The following is a 23,080-nucleotide window of genomic DNA, read 5'->3' as shown; positions in this document are numbered from 1 at the left end:
CTGGGTCAGACCAAAGGTCCATCAAGCCCAGCATCCCATCTGCCGACGGTGGCCAATGCCAGGTGCCCCAGAGAAGGAGAACAGAAGACAAGTGATTTATCTCCTGCCATCCATCTCCTGCCCTTGTTATGAAGGCTAGGGCACCATACTTTATCCCTGGCTAATAGCCATTTATGGACCTGACCTGCAAAAATTTATCAAGCTCTTTTTTAAACCCTAATAGAGTCCTGGCCTTCACAGCCTCCTCGGGCAAGGAGTTCCACAGGTTGACTGTGCGCTGTGTGAAGAAAAATTTCCTTTTATTAGTTTTGAACCTACTACCCATCAATTTCATTTGGTGTCCCCTAGTTCTTGTATTATGGGAAAAGGTAAATAATTTTTCTATATTCACTTTCTCCACACCATTCATGATTTTATATACCTCTATCATATCGCCCCTCAATCGCCTCTTTTCCAAACTGAAAAGTCCCAGTCTCTCTAGCCTCTCCCCATATGGGACCCTTTCCAAGCCCCTAATCATCTTAGTCGCCCTTTTCTGAACCTTTTCTAATGCCAATATATCTTTTTTGAGGTGAGGAGACCACATCTGCACGCAGTACTCGAGATGTGGGCGTACCATAGTTTTATATAGGGGAAGTATGATATCTTTTGTCTTATTATCGATCCCTTTTTTAATAATTCCTAACATCCTATTTGCCTTACTAACTGCCGCTGCACACTGCGTGGATGTCTCTGACTTCTTTGAGTCCCCCCACCAGTGAATTGCTCAAGGGCTCTATCAATGTCACAGTAGTGGCAGTTGGTCATTTATGCTTTCTAATGGAATAATTTCACAGATATTGTATTTTGTAACCATTCTCTCTAGATCTCCTGGCCAGAGGTGAGTTTATTTTGTTCTAAATGTCTACCATTGTAAGCACTGGTAGTGCTGTATGGTTGGTGATAAGCTTATAAGGAGTCCTGCAACAGGTCATGTTCCCAGAAGGGTTCTGCTTGACTCAGCAAGACTTCTTCTCAAAGGAGCAGCTGAAGTAGGGCTCTGGCACTCGCTGAAGTTGGACAGTATACTTCCCTTGGGCCAATTTAGTTTACCTTGTCAGTTTAAGGAAAAAAGACAAAGGCACAGAGAGTCTAGACTGTCATGGAGTGTTTGCTTTTCCTTAAGTGACTGTTAAGTGTCCCTGTAACCAGATGCACAGACCCTATTCCTGGGTTAGCAGAGAAAGAGCTAACCCTCTGCCCAAGGAAGGGCTGCATCTCTTGGTATTGATTGCAAGAGCCACACACAATGGCATAGAGAAAACTGGACCCCTCCCACCTCTATAAAAGGTCAGCTGCTAGAGCAAAGCAAAGAGGAAGGAGATATATTGTGGGAGAATGGTGCCTGGATGCTCTTTGCTGCCAAAGGTCCATTGTAGCCCAATGAAGGGAGACATCTGGCTGCAAGGGCTGTGTGAGCCCTGAGAAGGCTGGTGGGACAGAGCCATCAAACCCTGCAGACCAAAGAAGGGTCTGATTCTGCTTTGTGGGTCAGCTGAATGGCTGATACTTTTCTTCTTGTAGTTGAATACAGCTATGTGGTGAACGTTAGTCACCTCCAGAACACAGCAGGAGAAGCTGTGGTACCCCATGGAGAGCCACAGGGGCCCTTTGACAGCCCCACATGAGTGTGCGAATTCGAGAGGGGAGGTGCACCAGGAGCTTTTCTTCCCGTGTGTCCCTGTGTAGGCTGAGAGCATAGTCTGACCTGGGACCGTGGGCTTCACCACCCTTGACTCTGCTCCCTTTTCAATGCACGCTGTTTCAGTCTAAACTGAGCACAGGCAATCCAGGAATGTAGGCCTTGTGCATTCCCAGCTGCATTTCACATCTTCATAATCGTGGTAAAGGAGATGCTCTTCTGACTTTCCAAAAACACCTACTAACTAAATAACCTTCTGGGATGAGATTCTGTTTTGACACCCACTGCTATGAACTCGGTTCACCACAGTTATGCCATGACGCCCTTTATTCATCTGGGAAGTAGGCCCAGGTGCAGGTTTAATAGAAGCAGGAGTGCTGACTTTTTTGTGTATGGTGGAGAACTTTTCTATTTTCTCACACACACACACACACACCCCTCTGCACCCCATCTAAGGCTAAATACTGGCACGAGACCAATAGTCAACAAGTACCGTAAGGGAAAGTTGAAGAGAACTTTGAAGAGAGAGTTCAGTCTTCTGATCAAGGCACAGCCCATGGACGGTGTGAGGCCGGTAGCAGCTCCTGGTTCACCAGGACTGAGTCTTCTTGGAGTCGGGTTGCTTGGGAATGCTGCCCAAACCGGGTGGCAAACTGTCTCAAACCAAGTGACACCTGACATCATGCGGTGCTTCCCAGAGCTCACCTGTGTCTTCTGGCAGTGGCCAAAAACAGGTTATACAAGTGCTTCCAGGTATAAACAGCCTGTTTTGCTTCAAGCAAACAGGACTTCAGATTACAGGAGCCTAGAGCAGCATTCCGTAATCCTGGTTCCCAACAGGGTTATTTTAGGGGCTTTCCATCGCTTTATCCTGGGATTGGCTCTAATTGGCTACAGATTACTAATGGTTCACCCAGGGCTGGCTCCAGAGGAGCACTGAGAGCTCTATTCTTTCTCCCGCCAACCTGACACCCCATGGGAACAGCCATGCCCTTCCAGAGCCCTGGCACACTCCTTGCACTCACACCTGTCAGGCATCAGCTCTGTTATGTCATTTAACTAACTGGTGGCATGTGTCTGTATTTTCCTCCTTAGGCCTTCGACAAAACAGTTGCCAAGGACAACCATCTCGCTGTTGGCTTCTTTCAAAAAGGATTTGTCTGCCTGCAGTTGGAAATGTAAGTGTGATGCTTGTTCACTCTTTGCCTCTCTTGCTTGAATGATATTTCATGGTTCTGAAGGGCATTTTGTCCAATGTTCTCAATGCCCTTTGAAAAAAGAAGTTAAACCTCAGGAGATCTTTATCCGTTAAGGCAACATAATACCTGTGCTAGGCGTGGGGAGGCTGAGAGTTACAGAGGAGAAGTGGTTTCCTCAAGACCTCACAGTGGCAGAGCATGGAACAGACATAGACAACAATTATCACAGTATATTATATGTGGGCTCCAGAGGTGGAAAAAGTACCAAAAAGTTACTTGATTAAAAGTACAGCTGCTCGAGGGGTATACTTAAGTACAAGTCACAGATGTCCCTTTGGAAAACTACTTGAGTAAAAGTACACACATGCATGTACGCACCCGTCACATCTTGGTTGTACTCAAGTATCCAGAAGCGAAAGCACTTTTACTCAATTAACTTTTTAGGTACTTTTTCCAGCTCTGGTGGGCTCACACCCCCATAGGCCAAAGCTAAAAAAACTTTAATACAACATAACTTGTGGTCATCACACATACACCCGCTCTGAAACTCTTGTATCTGGGTCCATCCAGAATCTTCCAGCCACTCAGCAAAGACCAGAAACATAGAAGTCACCACAGGAAATCAGAGAATTGAGCTATCGTGTCTGGTACGTCACCTCCTCAGGAAAGTCTATTTATGTGTAATGCTTCTAAGCAAAGTGGGAAAACCTTAAATAAGATGGTTGTGTGCTTCTATACACAAGGAAGAGACATGATGCCTGACTCCACGCCAGTCAGTCTATGTCCTGGGGAAGGAGGTCTGATTATACGTAGCTCGCATGACTATAGATAATACTGTCACAAAACTATCTGGGTCTTTCTAACAGCCATACATGATACTACACCGTCTGACCTCTCCTGACAGTGGAACGCAAAGGTGGTAATGATGTGCTCTGGGCCTACTCGTAATCTCACCAATTTTAAGCTGATCTAACTCCACTGACCTTACTGGTTTTACTCCTGATTCACCCCAGTGTCAGACAGATCCGAATGAGGCCCTATATTTTCATATGGACTAGATGATCTCATCGGTCTTTTCACCTCTAACTTCAGCTGGTTGTTTTATATTTTCCAGTCCGTACTTTCACAGAGTAACCCCTTATTCTCATATAACAAGCAGTCCTCTAGCACCTTAAAGACTGACTAATTTATTAGGTCACGAGCTTTCGTGGGTAAGGTCCGCTTCTTCAGATGACTGGAGTATGAGACAGGCTTCTAGCAAACTGTTATTCCTTCACTCATCAGATGTTCTAAGCCAATTCTATTCTCTGTCAAGGATGAAGACTGCATTTAGAGCCTCTGTTGCACAATCTCTGTCTTTGAACATTAGCAGCAAAGTCCCCTTGGTATGTTGAAGGTTGGTCGTGGCTGTTACAGCCAATGGCTGAGACCTCCTGAACCATAGCTGGCAGGAAGAGATAGACCCCACTGTGCTCGTGTAGTTGGTGAGATTGCCTATCGCTCATGTCTTCTGTGCTCTCCAGGAGGGAAAGGCCTTCCAGGTTCCTGCCTCTTTCACTTTTCTGGAGCATGTGCCACCTGCCCACATCCTTTGGCCCTCCAGAGTGAGCCGGCAGTGTGAGCTCTTTCCTCCAGTCTGTCTTCAGCATCGTACTCAAGTAGGCTGCATGAGATCCAGCTGGTCTGTCTCTGAACCATCCCTGGAAATAGCCTGAACAGGCTTATTTTCCACACTGTTATTTCTTTGTCTCCATGTTTCACAACACCATCTGCCTCATTTTAGGGTGAGGGACCCTTGTAGGCTAGCTGCCAAGATACTCTAGCTCTTGAGACGGGCCTGGCTGCCTTTTTCATCTTTTTTTTTTTTTTTCACATACCTTGTCTGTGGCCTTTCATCAGTCCAGGAGCAGGCAGCCCCTTTGTGACTCCAGGACATTTTAGTTAATCATACACATCTGCGCAGAGTTCCTCTGGCCTTCATGGATTTCTCGTATCATCCCTTTGACTTTGCCAAGCTGGCAGGAGTGTGAGTCCAAACCACGTGGGAGATTGTGCAGATGCAGGGTATGAGTTCTGTACTTAGAGTTCACCAACCTAATTTCACATGTGAGGTTCTCAAGCTTTATAACAGCTGCAGGCTTCACTCAGTCCCTTCCCTCTTTAGTTGGGAATTGTTGTCCCCTATGAGCATTACCCATCAGCACATAGGTACCAGTTCTGTGGTGCTCCAGGATTTGAGCATCCCAGGAAAAAAAATCAGCAAGTGCTTAGAATTCACTGGCAACCAACTCTCCCCTCCTTCCGAGCACCTCCTCTCTCTGTATCTCTGGCTTTTCTTCTGCAGCTGAGGAAGTGAGATGCAACTCACAATACTCTGTGCTCTAACACCCTAATAAATATGTTAGTCTTTAACATGCCACCAGACTTTTGCTGAAACAGACTAATCTGGCTACTGAGCCAAGACCTGTTTACAGAGTGGGTTTCTAGAATGTAGGTCTGTTGTATCCAGAGGGGTGGTGGTGGGTTGGAAGGTATGGTGATGGCATAGTGTGCACAGAGGATACTAGAAGGTAATCTAGACTGAACTGAATACAGTGAGGAAGTGGGTCTTACCCACAAAAGCTCATTACCTAATAAATGGCTAATGGCAGTCCTACAACAAAAACACTTCAAAAACAGACTCCAAAGGGAAATTGCAGAGCTGCAATTCATATGCAAATTTGGCACCATCAACCAAAGACTGAACAGAGACTGGGAGTGGCTGGGCAACTACAAAAGCAGGTTCTCTGCTCTTGATGGTCACACCTCCACATTAGCTACTGATCATGGGCCACATCCCCCCGACTGAACTGACCTGATTTCTCCTTTTTTGATGTTCACAACTCCACATTAACTTCTGATAATGGGCCACATCCTCTGTGACTGAACAGACATTGACAACTCTGGCCCTCCCCTGGACTGCGACTCCCTCTTTAAACCCTCCTCTGAACCCCCCTTCCACTCATGCATCTGATGAAACAGGTCTTTGCCCACGAAAGCTTATGCTCCAAAATATCTGTTAATTTATGAGGTGCCACAGGTCTTCTTATTACATTGTTCCAGAAATCGTGGGCACCAGACGCTTAATTATTTTTTGTTCCTGTGTGCAAAAACTAAAATAAAAAGAGAAAGTTAAGCCTAAGCCGGAAAGCATGAAGTGGCAATTAATTTACAGCTGCCCTGCCCCAGCACAGTTTGCTAGTCTACGGGCTTGTCTACATTACCTCCCTGCTTCGAGAGGAGGATGGTAAGTAGGGTGTTGGGAGTTTATTAATGAAGTGCTGTGGTGCACGTGCATTAAGCAAATTTTGAGGAGTAAAGGTACTTCGAAGTTGCCCCGGCACTTCGAAGTACTGGCGGGTGAGCTGCGGCTAGAAGCAAACCGGCACTTTGAAGTTTAACACTTTGAAGTTGCTGCAGCGGGGTGTGTGTGTGTGGAATTTGCTTAATGAAGTGCTGCATATGCAGCACAGCACTTCAGTAATAAACTCCCAACACCCTACTTACCATCCTCCCTTCGAAGTAGGGAGGTGGTGAAGACGCAGCTTACCTGATTCCTGCCCTGCCGCATTCCCAGCGGATCCAGTTGGGAGCCTCTGTGCTGCTTTTGTGGTGCTGTCTGCATGCCTCCTGCTGTCTCATGCTGGCCCTCTCTCTGCAGTGCTCAGACTTTCTGCGGTCTGTGTACAGTAAAAAGGCACTTTCTGAGAAATGGCCTGAGACCTGTGAACTCCTTTAATGTTTGCCCAAGCTGTCGGGTCCATGCATTCTCCCCAGAGTCCCTCAGCGTTTGTTGTGCATGATTAAAATCTGTTGGGCTCTTGGGCGTCTGCTGGGTCCAGGATTCATGTGGTTTGGGTGGACAGCTGAGGGCAGTGGCAGGCCAGGGACTAGTGATGGGGGAATATTTGGGGCCGAAGAGACAGTGAGGCCTGGAGTGATGGGGTTCATGGGTGGGGAGCAGTTGGATCCAGCCAGGGGAAATAGCAGGGTGAGTCTGAGTTGTAGTAGTGGCTACAGGAGCTGTGAAACTATGGAGCAGGCCGCAGGGGTCAGGGCACCAATATTCAGGTTCTTCCAGGGCACCGTTTTCTCTAAGGCCGGCTTCGAGCAGGAGTGATGTGGTGCATCTGTGCTGGGAGGCATGGGGGAGGTGTCAGAATTTATTTCTAAACTCTCAAATCTGAATAATAAAACCAGCTGGTGTCTGATTCCGAACTCTTCTCATGCAATGTGAACGTTTTTCTTTTTCAGGCTGTGTGGGGCTTTTCCAAATTCACTCATTAGGCCGTGGAATTTTGTTATGCTTTTAACAAGGTTTCCTGAAAAGTTGGTTCAAGGATAGTCTGTGTTAAAACTGACTCGATGTATTGATGTACTGATTATTAGCTTTGCACAAAGGCAAAAAGACAGCGAGGTTTGGAAGGTTTCTGGGCAAGGAAAGCTCAAATGCCAGTGCAAAGTGCATCTGTGACTGCACCTGACTCTTCTGGAGTTTGCAATTCTGTGTGCAGCAAGGCTGAGTGTCCCAGTGATCCTGTGGAGGGTTAGGGTTAAGGGGAGTGTTGGAGTTAAGTTTATTCACAAGACTGATTCTGGCACTTTATGCTGTGGGCAAACATCACAAAAGCAAATGGCAGAATGCATGAGAATTTTGGTGAGTGCTCTTTTTTAGATTTTCAAGTACAAACTGACCTTAATGCTGAGCCTAAATTGGCCTTAATTTGAGGACAGCTTTCTTATGACGTGTCGTGCATGTACAAAGCATAAAAGCAGTTTGCTTCCTGGGTAGCTCTTTTTCTAATGGTCTCCATCTGCTATTACATAATATCGTAAAACGTGACATCAAAAGCAGCACTGGAAACGTAAACTCCTTTGTCTTGTGAGTAGCTGCCTTGAGTCCTGCTACATACCACCATAATCTTTTCATGGTGCACTCTCACTATTGGGCCTTACCAGTGGCTGCTACCTCCTCCTCACCAGTGAGCTGTTCTTCAGCATGCAAGTGGCTCTGGGTGGAGGGGGAGGGGTGAGGAGTGTCCAGGGAGGGGTGAGGTGGAAGGTTTGAGGGTGGGGCTGGGGCAGAGCAGAGACAGGAAAAGATGGGATGGGGGTAGGAGCTGGGAGAAAGTGGTCAGGTGGGAGGAGGTGCTGCGGCAGAGTGAGGGATTGATGGCCCCAGGCCCACAGGATGCTGGCACCTAAGCTTCATCTTTCTCTTTTTCCATGAAATCTGTGCAATGGCATTAGCCAGCAGCCACTGTGGGCCCCAGAGAGAGGGGCCCCCCAGGAGGGACACCCCAAAGGACAGAAGGGGCAGGGCCTAGGGCAACTACCCCTTAGCACCACTCAGATTGCAGCACTGCCAAAGTAGCAAAGGCAGCAGCCAGGCACCAGCCCCAGCTCCACCCAACTTCCGGTTAGCAGGCCAGGCTAGGGTGAAATCGCAGGGCTTCCCAGTTCCTCTAACTGGAGCATAATTTGAACAGTGTATAGAGTTCGCAAGCACCTGTCAGTCTTTCCACTTTCTCCCTTCTCAGGATCATCGATCCATTTTGGATGTCAAAACTCAACAGAGGAGCAGGAGCCAATTGTTGTGGAGGAAAGGGAAACGATAGTCTTAAGTCCAGGGATTCTCTATACGGCTCCACTTACTCTTCCTGTGACCCGGGCTGTTGGGAAGAGGAGAATCCATTTTGCTAACCCACCTCCTGACCTTGATACTTTTCCCTGCACATCTGGGGATTTAGGTCTCATCTGCGCCTGTATCTTTGTACACTGCAGGTATGAAGAAGCTCTGTATAACTACAGCACGGCCCTCTGTCGCCTAAGAAATAACCCTTTCATTGACTACAAACAACTGGGACTAAGGCACATGCTGTATGCCTGGGAGGTGAGTGTGTTGGTGGGTAGGGGATGTGTCTTTAACGATCGGCTATGGGAAGCCAACCAGCTGCTTTGGAAGCTGTGTCCATCATGATTTCTGTTTGACAGTAAAACCCTGATGTCAGATCTACGTGAAGCTGCCAGCGTGCCATCTGTTCCGCCTGCACAATATTAGCACTTGCACAGCAGCCTGGGAGCCCTGAGAGCCAGTGGCCCAGTTCCAAAATGCAAACAGAAAGAGTGAGCGGCGGAAGAGAAGTGTGTGCAGAATGCATGAGTGGGCCTGAGACCACCCACGTGCCCTCTCTGGCTCTGCACAGATTGCTGAGTTTCAGTTCATCCAGTGAAGGAGCAGAGAGTGGCTCCTGAGGGCTTGTCCACACAGGGTTTTGTTTTGTTTTTTTCAGAAACCCCACTTTTTCCAGGAAAAACAAACCCTTGGGTCCACACTGCAAAGCTTGTTATTCTGGAATAACAGAACAGTTAACTCGAAATAGTAACTCCACCAAAAGAACCAACCTGACAGTGTGTGTACTAAGCAGAGGTAATTGCAACTTGATTGGCTTCTAGGGAGGCATCCCATCATTGCTCTGATTTCAAAATTGGGCTTTCTGAGTTGAACTTTCAATTTCAAAATGCTCTTGCAGTGTGAATGCTCTATTCAGAAATGTTATTTTGACGTTAGAATTTTGAAATAAGTTATTTCCGAAAAACCCTGCAGCATAGACATAGGCGTGGAGTTTTCCTTCCAGTTCATCTCTGTAAAAGCCATCTCAGTGTTGCAAAGAGCAAAAGATGCCGTCCTTGGCCAGACAGCAGTCCCTGTAGAGATCCTGTGCTGTGCAGAAATGCTGAGGATGGAAGCATTAGCAAAAATCACATAACCGTGCTCTGATACACAAAAATGTTACATCATCTGCCACATACCATAGGTCCACCTGTCACTGAGTCAGAAGGTTGATCTATGCCCCATTCCGTGACCCCTTTAGTGGTCTGGGCCCAAGGAATCATACAGTTCCACAGGGCAGGCTGTGGTCTCTCAGATGCCAAGACGGGGCATTTGGTCCCAGTCTCTTTCCATGGCTATCAGCAGCAAATCCAGCCGGGCCAGATGCCAGTGGGAAGTCGGTATTGGACCCAGACTTGCAGTGAATTTCCGCAGCCACAGAGGCAGACTTTTCCAAATAAGGGAAAAATTTACTCATCTGACTAATCAGTATCAGAGAGGGAGCCGTGTTAGTCTGTATCTTTGAGAAGAACAAGAAGTCCTGTGGCACCTGACAAAGCAGGTCTTTGCCCATGAAAGCTCATGCTTCAAAATATCTGTTAGTCTATAAGGTGCCACAGGAGTTCTGGCTAATCAGAAAGCTCTTGGGTTGGCACAGGTAAGTAAAAGTTAAGGCACAGTATGTCCTGGCTGCACCTGGTTGTTTTCAGTTCCAGTCCTAGCTCTGGCTGCTTGCCTTCATTCCAAGTGAGAGCCGCTGAGTCCCTCCGCAGGAGAGCTCTTGTTTCAGGCCCCCGATGGCTTTTTGCCTTTGTTCTCCAGCTGAATAGTAACAGAGAGGTAGGCCTGTTAGTCTGTATTCTAACAAAGCAGCAGTCGTGACACTTTAAAGACCAACAAAATGATTTATTAGGTGATGAGCTTTCATGGGACAGACCCACGTCATCAGATCTATAGCATTTCCAGTCCAGACTCAGTTATACAGAATCACAGAATCATAGAATACTAGGACTGGAAGGGACCTCAAGAGGCCATCGAGTCCAGCCCCCTGCCCTCATGGCAGGGCCAAGTACTGTCTAAACCATCCCTGACAGATGTCTATCTAACCTGATCTTAAATATCTCCAGCGATGGAGATTCCACAACCTCCCTTGGCAATTTATTCCACTGTTTGACCACCCTGACAGTTAGGAACTTTTTCCTAATGTCCAACCTAGACCTCCCTTTCTGCAGTTTAAGTCCATTGCATCTTGTTCTATCCTCAGAGGCCAAGAAGAACAAGTTTTCTCCCTCCTCCTTATGACACCCTTTTAGATACCTGAAAACAGCTATCATGTCTCCCGTCAATCTTCTCTTTTCCAAACTAAACAAGATTCTTTCAGCCTTTCTTCATAGGTCACATTCTCCAGACCATTAATCATTCTTGTTGCTCTTTTCTGGACTCTCTAATTTTTCCACATCTTTCTTGAACTGGGGTGCCCAGAACTGGACACAGTACTCCAGATATAGCACAATATAGCACAGAGGTCCAAAAAATTGCAATAAAAACTGACAAATCAAACACATGGGACTGAAGAAAGGGAGTGAGGGGTGGGGGAACTTAAGTGTTTTGCTTGAGATAATTGTGAACATCAAAGGAAGGGAAGCAGTCCTGGTAATGCATGAGATAATTGCTGTCTTTGTTCATATCGAGTGTTAATGTGTTGAATTTGAGTATGAACCCCAGTTCACAAATCTCCCTATGTAATCTACTTTTAAAGTCTCTTTGTTGTAGGATGCATATTCTCAGGTCTTTAACAGAATGGCCGACTCCATTGAAATGCTCATGACAGGGTTATGTGTACTGAGATTCCTAATGTCTGCTCTATGTTCATTCATTCTTTGGCGAAATACTTGCCCGGTTTGTCCCATGTACGTTGTAGAGGGGCATTGCTGGCACATGATGGCATATATAAATCAATCGAGGTCCAAGAGAATGAGCCCCTGATCTTATAAGTACCGTGGTTAGGTCCAGTGATGGTATCCCCAGAAGAAGTGTGTGGACAAAGTTGGCAATGGGGTTTGTTGCAGGAAAAGTTCCAGGATAAGTATTATTGTGGTATAGCCAGAGATTCCTTGTGAGAATTGTCATTAGGTTAGGGGGTTGTCTGTAGGAGAGAACAGGTCCAGGGCCTTCTAGGGCCAACTAGGGCCTTCTGGAGTATAGCATCATGATCTAGATATAGTTTTTTAATGGTGTGTTACAGGGTTTTGAGCTGGAGCCAAAAGGTTGAGCTGGAGGCTATAGGTGATTTGTTCTGTGGTGTCCAGGAAATGCATCTCTCACATGGCATGGTCAAGGCTGAGATTGATGCTGGGGTGCAGGTTGTTAAAATCTCTGTGGAATTCTTCCAGAGTCTCTTTTACCATGGGTCCAAATGATAAAGATGTCATCGATGTAGCATAAAGGAGGGGTGCCAGGGGATAATAATCGAGGAATCGTTGTTCTAAGTCACCCATAAAAATATTACGTGACAAAGCCCTGAGCTACTCTTTGTAGGTCCTGCGCTTTCTAGCAGTTAAATAAATGCTTCAGAGGCTCACTGCACCCCTTTTGCTCTACCTCCCAGTTTTCCCAGGCGCAGGGCACAGCCTACTGAGCCCTTCTCATCATCGGCACAGTCGTAAACAGGGGAGGTCCCCCAGGGATGTTGGGTCTCCTCCTGCCCCTTCTGAGCTGCCCTGGAGGGTGTGGGACAGTCTGGGGGGAAACCCAGTCCTCTCCCACTCAATCCAGGTTCCAGCCAAGGAGCCCTAGGTAGCTGCTACTGGAGGGGCTGTCTCCCTCAGCCCAAAGTGCACCAGCTTCCTCCCTGGGCCACTTCTTCAGATGCTTTCCCCAGTACCTTCTACTGGCTGCTGCCCTTTCCTTTTGCAGGTGCTCCTCTGCAGTTCTTCCCTCCTTCCTGATCTGTCCCCTTTCTTCTTCCCCCTCCTTACCTGAGCAAAGCCTTTTAAAGGGTTCCACAGGCCTTAATGGGTTTCAGGAGGTCAATGAACCCCGGGTGCTGGATTAGCCTGCTGCTGCAGGCTGATCCTTGATGAACCTTCGTCCCTGGTCCATAAAGGCACTGGTCCAACTGCCCACATACTTGCCCTCTGTAAGATTACTTAAGTATACTGTGCGTACTGTGAGGCCATGTGGGTGCCCATGGCAGTGCTGCTAATCTGGAGATATAAATTGTCCCAAGTTGGAAATAATTGTGGGTGAAAACAAATTTAAATAGGTCAGCCACCAGATTTGCTGTGGTAGCATCAGGGATGATATTCCTGATAGCTTGTAGTCCATCTTTATGTGGAATATTGGTGTAGAGAGCCCCTACATCCATGGTGGCAAGGATGGAATTGTCAGGAAGGTTTCCAATGTTTTGTAAGTTCCTCAGGAAGTCAGTGGTATCTCAGAGATAGCTAGGAGTGCTGGTGGAGCAAATCTGGTGGCTGACCTATGTAACTTTGTGCTCACCCACAATTATTTCCAATATGGGGACAATTTAGACCGCCAGATTAGTGACACTGCTATGGGCACCCGCATGGCCCCGTAGTATGCTAACATTTTTATGGCTGACGTAGAACAATGATTCTTCAACTCTCATCCCCTATTATCCCTCCTTTACTTACTTTACATTGATGACATCTTTATCATTTGGACCCATGGTAAAGAGAATCTGGAAGTATCCCATGGAGATTTTAACAACCTGCACCCCACTATCAATCTCAGCCTTGACTATTCCACACAAGAGATCCATTCCCTGGACACCACAGTGCAAATCAGTTCAGCTCTCTACCAGAAACCCACTGACTGCTACACTTACTTACATGCCTCCAGGTATCAAAGGGGTAGCCGAGTTAGTCTGTAGCTTCAAAAACAACAAGAAGTCCTGTGGCACCTCATAGACTGAGAGATATTTTGGAGCATAAGCTTTCATGGGCAAAGTCCCACTTCATCAGATGTATGAGTGTGGGGTTCCAGCGGAGGTTTTAAACATATGGGCTTATGAAAAGGAGGGTGTCCCAGTCAAGAGGAGGGCCAGAGTTGACAAGGTCTGTTCAGTCACGGAGGATGTGGCCCATTATCAGTAGTTAATGTGGAACTGAGAACATCAAAAGAGGAGAAATCAGGTCAATTCAGTCATGGGGGTTATGGCCCATGATCAGTAGCTAATGTGGAGGTGTGAACATCAAGAGAGGAGAAACTGCTTTTGTAATTGACCAGCCACTCCCAGTCTCTGTTCAATCCTTGGCTGATGGCGTTGAATTTGCAAATGAATTGAAACTCTGCAGCTTCTCTTTGGAGTCTGTTTTTGAAGATTTTTTGTTGCAGGAGGGCTACTTTTAAACCTGTTACTGAGTGTCCGGGAAGATTGAAGTGTTCTCCTACAGGTTTTTGTGTGTTATCATTCCTGATACCTGATTTGTGTCCATTTATTCACTTACATAGAGACTATCCAGTTTGGCCAATGTATATTGCAGTGGGGCATTGCTGGCACATGATGGCATATATGATATTAGTAGATGTGCAGGCAAATGAGCCCCTGATGGTATGGTTGATGTTAGGTCCTATGATGATATCGCTGGTGTCGATATGTGAGCAGAATTGGAAGCGAGGTTTGTTGCAGGGGTTGGTTCCACGTTGAGAGTTACTGTGTTGTGGTCTATAGTTGTTCGTGAGAATTTGTTTAAGGTTGGCAGGCTATCTGTTGGCGAGGACAGGCCTGCCTCCCAAGGTGTGAGAGAGTGAGGTATCCTTGTCCAGGATGGGTTGTAGATCACTGATGATGCGTTGGAGAGATTTTAGCTGGAGGCTGTTATGTGGTGGCCAGTGGTGTTCTGTGGTTTTCCTTGTTGGGCCTGTCTTGTAGTGTGTGGCTTCTGGGTACCTGTCTGGCTCTATCAGTCTGTTTCTTCACTTCCTTAGGTGGGTATTGTAGTTTCAGGAAAGCTTGGTAAAGGTCTTGTAGGTGTTTGTCTCTGTATGAGGAATTGGAGCAAATGCAGTTGTACCTTAGTGCCTGACTATATACAATGGATTGTGTGGTGCACCCTGGATGGAAGCTGGAAGCATGTAGGTAAGCACAGCCATCCATGGGTTTCCATTATAGGATGGTTGTTGTGTGACCATCACTTATTTGCCTCCAGCTTCCATCCAGCAAACACCACACGATCCATCCTTTATAGTCAAGCCCTTTGCTATAATCTCATCTGCTCTGATCCTACTGATAGAGAACGAAAACTTCAAGATCTCTACTAAGCATTCATAAAACTTAATTACCCACCAGGAAAATTAAAAAAAAAAAAAAACAGATTGACGGGGCCAGACAAATACCCAGAAACCAATGACAGTAGACCCTTGATTTATGCAAGGGTTCTGTTCCCACGCTCTCTCATATAACCCAAAGTTGGGAGGGGGAGGGCTTTTTCTCCCTGGCAGAATGCATGTTCTGCAGCCAGGGAAGCAGCAAGAGCACCTGGAGTGCCTTTGAAAGGTGAGTCATGGGGGTGGGGGGACAGTTAGGGAGGGTTAAGCCTGGCGGTGGTTTGGAGCCATGGGAGAAGGGTGGGGGAATTTAGGGCTGGGTTGGGTTAGGGCTGCACAGGGGCCAAAGGGTGGAGTTGAGCTGGGGCCTCGCGCAGGGGAGGTTGAACCGGGGCAGGTGGGGAGGACTGAGCCAGAGCCACACGCAGGAGTGGTGAACCAGAGCCCTGCTCCGGTGGTGAGCTGGGCCGCAGGGGGGTTGAACCAGGGTGGGAGAATGGAACCAGAGCTGCGTGTAGGGGTTTGGACTGGGGCGGCAGGGTTGGACCAGAGCTGCGTGGGACCAGGGGGTTGAGCCAGGGCTGGGGAGAGCAGGATATTGAGTTGCGCTTAACTCACGTTAATGCAAATTAAGCGCAACTTGAAATTGTGTACGTCGAGGGTTTACTTTACTTCAAGAGAGGCCCAAGAAGGCCAATAACAGAACACCACCTGTCATTACCTATAACACTCTGCTCAAAACCCTACAACACATCATTAAAAACCTACAACCTATTCTAGATCATGATGCTACACTCCGGAAGGCCCTAGGAATTATTGCTGCACCATGGAAAAGAGAGAGACTTTACATAACACTGGAAATAATTGTAATGCCCGTGTACATTCTTTCCCCGGTGTTTGTAACGTTTGTATTGGGGATTCCAGATGGGGTGGGTTGTTCTGACCTCCTCCAGCCAACCACACAGTGAATTCCTGTTTACACCCCAGGACAGAGGTCACAGACCAGTGCAATAGGTGTGACAAAGGGGATCTGACAAGCAAAAACATTTAAAATAGAGATGTGGCTGTTGTATATGGGTATATTTTGAGCTAGGCTCCATGTATGATTTTGTTTCCTGTGTTCTGAATCCCATTGAATGTACCAAAAATCAGGTATTAAAAACAGGAGAGTTTAATACATAGAATCCCATAAGAGTGAAAAGATCTATTGTGTGTTTCCAGTCAGGCACGTCCTAGAACTGGTCAGGCAGCTTTATTCATGCAGGAGCTTCTTATATCTGATGTAGGGAGGGTCTGCTGGTTGTCTTGGCATTCCTCAGATCTGGTTTTAAACTTCGGTGTCTTTGGAAATGCGATGCACTAAACCAGGGTGAGGAGCCTTTTTTGGGTCAAGGTCACTGACCCATAGACAAGTCAGTCAGGGGCCACAGAAGTGAGAAGCAAAAAAAAAAAAAAAAAACCCCACTTATGTGGTCCCTGAATGCATGGGGGCCAGGGCTGTGGAGTCTGAGCAGGAGGGAAATCGCAGGAGTGGGCTGGGAGTGGGTGACCTGGGCTAGAGTGAGGCTCAGGTGTAGGCTGTGACTGGAGGATCTGGGCAGGAGGGGGGTGTAGGAGAGAGGTGGGGGTTTGGGCAGGAGGGGGGTGGAGGGCACGGGGGGGTGGGAGGGAGGGATCATGGAATGCAGGAGAGGGGTGTGGGGTCTAGGCGGGAGGGGGTGCAGGAGGGTTGGGCCAAGGGGTCTGGGAGGGAGGGGGCATGATCAGGTTGTAGCAGTGGATGCAGGAAGGGGGTGGGAGTGGGGGCCTGGGTAGGAGGGGGGCACAAGAGCTGCTTGGGTGCACGTACCTTTGCTGCACCCCTGGACATACATGGCTCTGTGCCCCCTCCCTGCAGCTACCAGGCACTGCCTTCCACTTCTCGGACTGGCCAGAATTCCAGCCACTCAGAGCAGCTGCAGGGCCTGCTGGCGGGCTGCCAAAGGAGCCGCTGTCCCCCACAGCTGGGAGACCAGCAGTGACCAGCAATGGAGCCCAGAGCCGCTACCTGGCTCCCCAGCCTCCAGCACAGCTCATGGCCTGGATCCAGACCACAGCTTACTGAACCCTCCACCCTGCCACAGGCCAGATACCATAGAGGGGAGCCCCGAGCCTCAGGGATCTGGATCCAGACAAGCCACAGTCCAGGTCTGGACCGCGGGCTGAGGGTTCCCCACCCCTACACTAAAGTGTCTGTACAGGAAGAAAGTATCGGAGGGGTAGCCATGTTAGTCTGGATCTGTAACGGCAATGAAGGGTCATCTGAAGAAGTGAGTCTGTGCTCACGAATGCTCATGCTCAAAACTTTTCTGTTAGTCTATAAGGTGCCACAGGACCCTTCGCTGCTGTACAGGAAGAGCATGACTTTGTGGCTCTCCCCCTGCAGTTCTTCCACTCTGCTCTCGTGCCGCGGAAACAAAGGGTTTGCCTGTTGAAAGTGCAGGGCCCAGGGCTGCTCTGAAGGGTGCTGAGGGGTGTGAGATTGGCGCACACACTGGCAAGCAAAAACATGCAGTCATGCAGCATTCCTGAGGCGGCAGCAAGGTGTGTATTCAGGCTGTGTGACCTGCCAGTGTCCCCTGAAAGAATCCAACCAAGCCCGTCCCCTCCAGTGGCGCAGGTGATGTCGTCATTTGTGCTCAGTGCTCTAATGGGCGCTTTCCTCTGACTGTCTCAAAGATCTTTACAAAATAAGGGCTAGACCCAGGTCCCACACAGGATAATGAGAGTTTTACCACTACAATCCTGCCATAGTTTAGCTTCGATGAGTCCCCACAATGCCTCTGTGTTGTCATCCATGTGTCAGTAACAACAAGGAATGGGACCCAGCAATCCCAGCTCCTTGACCTGTGATTTTACCAACTCCACAACCTGGCCCCCATACAGCTGGAGACCACATCAGTGGGGTTTCTTTCTTCTCATTTCTGTGATCCCTGACTTGACCTGTGATCTTACTGGTGGACAAGGGTGTGGGGCCCTTACTAGCTGAGAGAAGGAACCTGGTGACAGATGATGGGAGAAAGGCTGAAGTACTCAGTGCTTTTTTTGCCTCAGTCTTCATGGACAAGATCAGCTCCCAGACTACAGAACTAGGCAGTGCAGTATGGGAAGGAGGTGGGCAGCCCTTGGAGGGGAAAGTACAGGTTAAAAGCTATTTAAAAAAGCTAGACACACAAATCCATGGGTCTGGATATAATGCATCTGAGGCTGCTGAGGGAGTTGGCTGAGCCATTGGCAATTGTCTTTGAAAACTTGTGGTGATTGGGGAGGTCCACAATGACTGGAACATGACAAGCGCAGGGCCCATCTTTTAAAAAGGGAAGAAGGACAATCCAGGGAACTGTAGATCAGTCAGGCTTACCTCAGTCCCCGGAAAAATCGTGGGGGAGATCCTCGAGGAATCCATTTTGAAGCACTTGGAATGGGGGGAAGTGATCAGGAGCAGTGAACATGGATTCTCCAAGGGCTGACCAATCTGATTAGCTTTTATGATGAGGTAACAGGCTTTGTGGACCTGGGGAAGTCAGTGGATGTGATATACCTTGACTTCAGCAAAGCTTTTGATACAGTCTCCCACAACATTGTTGCCCATAAGTTAAAGAAGTACGGATTGGATACATGGACTGTAATGTGGATAGAAAGCTGGCTAGATGGTCAGGTCCAACAGGTAGTGATCAACAGCTCAATGTCCATATGTTAGTGCCCTGTACATAGTTAGAATAACCCTCTTTTGAGAAGCCTTCCTCTTTTGTGCCCTGCACACCTCTTTGCTTCCAGCACCCTGGAGGTAGTCCTGATCTGACCCAAACGCTCTAGGATGCTGGAAGCAGCAGGGTCTTACAATAGAGCGTTATCAAAGGACAGCATTTCGTCTCACAGCACCCTCCTTCAGGCCACCAGCAGGGAGAGGCTGTCTGAGCTGGTCGCAGTGTCCATGCTATTCTGGGCCCTCTGATCCATTTCACTTGGCTTTTCTGCTTTTGTTTGGCTTCCCTGAGTTACTTCCTGTTGTTTTGATTTGCTGGTGAGAGTCTCATTGCCTTGGTGCTGGTTTCAGGTGCTGTACAACACTGCAGTAGTGCAGTGTCGGCTTGGGCTATGGCAGGAAGCGAGACTCACCCTGGAGGAGTCTATCCAATGGAGGCCGGAAGGAAGAAGCGCGAGCCTGGATGCTGCCCTTGAGCGAGTGCAGGTGAGGACGACTGTAAAGAAATTTGAGTCCTGGGGTTAGATTTCATCCAGCCCATGTTAAAATGTTTGCACCTGAGCTAGGAGCACTGCAGAAATTGAGGTGTTCCCACTTTTCTGTCTGCTCCATTCGTGCCACCTGCCTAGCATGCATTTCCCTTAGACACATAGAATCATAGAATACTAGGACTGGAAGGGACCTCGAGAGGCCATCGAGTCCAGCCCCCTGCCCCAATGGCAGGACCAAATACTGTCACATAGAAGCAACGAAGGGTCCTGTGGCACCTTATAGAGTAACAGAAAAGTTTTGAGCATGAGCTTTCATGAGCACAGACTCACTTCATCAGATGCTGGTCAAGTGAGTCTGTGCTTACGAAAGCTCATGCTCAGAACTGTTTTGTTAGTCTGTAAGGTGCCACAGCACCCTTCGTTGCTGTTACAGATCCAGACTAACACGGCTACCCCTCTGATACTTGTCACATAGAAGTTGCAATACGCTATCAGAGCAATTGTCCATCTAATTTAGTATCTGGTTTCCACCACTGTCAGGTGCTTCAGAGAAAGAGGCAAGAACGACCATAGTGAACAGTTAGAGTAACCTGGCCATAGGGAGAAGTTTCTTCCTAGCTGCTGCGAGTTAGGGACCTGCCTGTATTCTAAAGCACAGGGGCTAGCTCCCCTATCAACTGGTCTAAAAAATTCCTTTTGAATGCAACTCTGGATCTTTTTATCGTCCATGGCTAATCCTTGGCCTCCATGGGCACTTGTGACAATGTGCCTCAGAGGTTAATGACTGGCTAAGTTACCACCAGTGTATTTCCTTTTATTTGTTCTAACTGTGATGCTCTTTAATTTCACACCTTGTTCTTGTGTTCTCAGATACGGTGAGCAGGAGCTCCTGACTGCCCTTCTCTAGACCAGTCGTTATTATGTACGCCTCACACACACACACACATACACACACACACACGGGTAGTTTCAAAAAATTAGCTTATGCCAAGAGGCATTAACTATCCTTAGCCTCAACGCACTGGTCAAGTCAATGTCATACTTTTTCGAGGACATAATTTCTGCCATACTGAATTCCCTAAGCTGGCCGCACCCCATTGGGGGAAACAGCATTTGCTTTTCTCTTTTAAACTTTAAGCTGTGGTTAGTGCTCTCGTGTGTCCTCAGTTTGATCTCTGCCCTCCCATCCCACTGTAGGATCATCTGTTCCTGGAGCCCATACATGTTGCCGTGGGGGAATTTTTCAGACCACGAAAGGAGGAAGTTGAGCAGCTGGATTCCAAAGATTTCCTGGGTAAACCCAAGGTCAGTGCACCTTGACTACAGAGAGGTCAGTCCTAGTGCAGGGATATTAGCATCATGCTCTGAGATCTTAGGTCATCAATGAGCACACTAAGGTTCAAGGCTCTGGTTACTCCTGAGAACATTACTGCCAGGGCCTTCTACCAGCTCCAAAACAAGAGTTGTTAGGGCCCCTCTGCCATCCCTGCACCTGCCTGCCTGGGAAATAGCTAGCTGCCGTGGCTCCATTATAGAATCATAGAACCAGAAGGGACCTCGAGAGGTCATCAGTTCCAGTCCTCTGTCCTCATGGCAGGGCCAAGCACCATCTAGACCATCCCTGATAGGTGTCTGTCTAACCTGCTCTTAAATATCTCCATGATGGAGATTCCACAACCTCCCCAGGCAATTTATTCTAGTGTTTAACCACCCTGACAATTAGGAAGTTTTTCCTAATGTCCAACCTAAACCTCCCTTGCTGCAGTTTAAGCCCTTTTCTACTTGTCCTATCCTCAGAGGCCCAGCAGAACAATTTTTCTCCAGGCTCCTTGTAACACTCTGAGGTAATTGAAAACAGACGTCATGTCTTCCCTCAGTCTTCTCTTTTCTAAACCAAACAAGCCCAGTTCTTTCTGTCTTCCCTCATAGCTCATGTTCTCTAGACCTTTAATCATTCTTGTTACTCTTCTCTGGACCTTCTCCAATTTCTCCACATCTTGAAATGTAGTGCCCAGAACTGGACACAATACTCCAATTGAGGCCTAATGAGCACTGGGTAGAGCAGAAAAATGACCTCTCACGTCTTGCTCACAACAACATTGTTAGGAACCAATTTGTCAGATTTCCCTCTGTTGTTTTCTCTGCAGTGGCTTCCTACCATCTGTCCTGGCCTGGGACAAAGTCAATGTCACAAGCAGAGGGGATTAGTCAGGGATCCCTTGTAAGCATTTGTGTACATCAGGAAAATGCTCCTCCTGGTTAAGTTATTTTTATATCAGGAAAAAAAACCTTTTGTGATTCAAAGTTAAATAAATACTTAGCCCTTGTACAGCCCATTTTTGTGAGGATGACAAAGTGCTTGGCAAATGTTAGTTATTTAACCCACGCCTTCACCCGAGGAGAAGTGAGGGTCATTGTCTCTACTGAGTGCAGTGACTTTGCTTGGGGCCGGGCCACTTGGTGCTCAGGAGCTCAAGGGGAAAACAGGGTGACTGGCTGGTTCTCAGAGGCCATTTTAACAGTGCCTTGCTGTTCCTTCGTGTGACCTAGAGTCTGATCTGCCCTGTCTCTCAGGTGATCTCCTCTGTCATTCCCAATGACGAATACATCGGGTTTGAGCCTCTCAAGCCACAGGTGAGTGGGAGCAATGCAACAGCTGATGTGATGGTAACTTGGTTTATGCATGGTAAGGTCGTGTTATGGCACCGCTGTCGTGTAGATCCACTTATGGTCCTCAGCAAAGGGTTGCATTGAGATGAGAACCTGCAACAGACTACATAATGTTTTAGTAAAGCCGAGCGGTTTCCCTAGGGCTCTGAGTCCCACACACATCCCCTCCCTGCCTTGCAATATCACACTCCAGATATCTTTCCACCCCAAACATGATCAGTTGTACTTCACCGTTGGCCACAGGGGCATAAATAAGGCACCTGCCGCCTGAAGAGAGCATTCTTCTCTCTGCACTGGATTAAAGCTGTTGTTGTGGCGTCTAGGTAATGTTTAACTCACTTGCAAAGGACCACCACAGACTGTCCCTGTGATCCTGGCACCTATGGGGGTGGGGTGCACTGTCGTGGGAATGTTAGAAGCCAGGGAAAGTGTGAATAGGTTGCTGTCCAGCATCGGGGCAGGCACAGAAAAGGGGGCTGCCCATGGTGCTCAGCAGTGTAGAATGGCCTTGATAACTGCCCCATCCCCGAGTGGGGATTGAATGTGGCACAGGAGATAATGAGGGAAAAGGTAAAAAACTGAAATTCCCTTTCAGACTCTGCATCACTGCCTGATACAAGCTATCGCAAATCATTGCTGGGCAGTTCTGAGGCCCGTGTTGTAGAAAGGGTCGGTCTCGATCAGGGGTGGGGAACCTTTCTTGAGTTGAGGGGGCCCACTGATCCACAGAAAAATGAGTTGGGGCCAGATGAATGTGAGAAGAAAAAAAACCTCCCAAAACTCTTACTGATGTGGCCTCTGACCGAAATGCCTCACTCCCCTCATGCTCCAGCACCACAGACAGGAGGGTGGAGAAGGGGGGAACTGAGGGTCAGGGCTTCCCCCAGGGCAGATTAACTCTTCTGGGAGCACAAGGTGGGACCAGTAATGGGGGGTTCAGGGTTCAGTGTGTGGGTCTGAGTGGGAAGGAAGCAGCAGCAGTGGGCTAGGCTGGGGGGATCTGGGTAGGAGGTAAGCTCCATAAAGCTGGGGCAGTGATGGGGGAACTCAGGAGCAGGGTGGAGGTGGGGTCTGGATGAGGGGGTGGTCTGGGAACAGGTGGAGTGTGGGGCTCTGGGCAGGAGGGGTGAAGGAGCAGGATGGGGGTGGAGGGTGTGGGGGAAGGGCAGTGCAGGTGGTGGGGGGTCTGGGTGATGACGGTGCTACTGCCACACACCACAGCTGCCAGCCCTGCCCCCTCCAACAGCTGGGAGAATGGCAGTGCAGAGAAACGCTCCCTGGAGAGGCTTTTCTCCCACGGCTCCCAGACACACAGCCCCTGCTCTGCTTGGCTGGAATTCAGACCAACCA

The 23,080-nt window shown here is 48.2% G+C and overlaps 1 protein-coding gene across 5 annotated transcripts in view; it reads left to right on the top strand.

Annotated features, from left to right (window-relative positions):
* The window catches only part of NOXA1 (NADPH oxidase activator 1), a 43,477-nt gene that overhangs the window by 6,947 nt on the left and 13,450 nt on the right, over positions 1 to 23,080 (top strand). For all 5 annotated transcript variants that reach the window (XM_075015523.1, XM_075015520.1, XM_075015518.1 and 2 more), the window contains 5 exons: positions 2,777 to 2,859; positions 8,704 to 8,812; positions 18,921 to 19,055; positions 20,258 to 20,365; positions 21,635 to 21,694. In XM_075015523.1, the coding sequence (XP_074871624.1) occupies positions 2,777 to 2,859; positions 8,704 to 8,812; positions 18,921 to 19,055; positions 20,258 to 20,365; positions 21,635 to 21,694 (495 nt within the window). The remainder of the gene's footprint in view (positions 1 to 2,776; positions 2,860 to 8,703; positions 8,813 to 18,920; positions 19,056 to 20,257; positions 20,366 to 21,634; positions 21,695 to 23,080) is intronic.

Source organism: Carettochelys insculpta, chromosome 21, assembly GCF_033958435.1.
Source record: "Carettochelys insculpta isolate YL-2023 chromosome 21, ASM3395843v1, whole genome shotgun sequence".
Classification (NCBI taxonomy): Eukaryota; Metazoa; Chordata; order Testudines; family Carettochelyidae; genus Carettochelys; species Carettochelys insculpta.
Note: the sequence above shows the minus strand (reverse complement) of the source record. Positions and strands in the feature narration are given on the sequence as shown.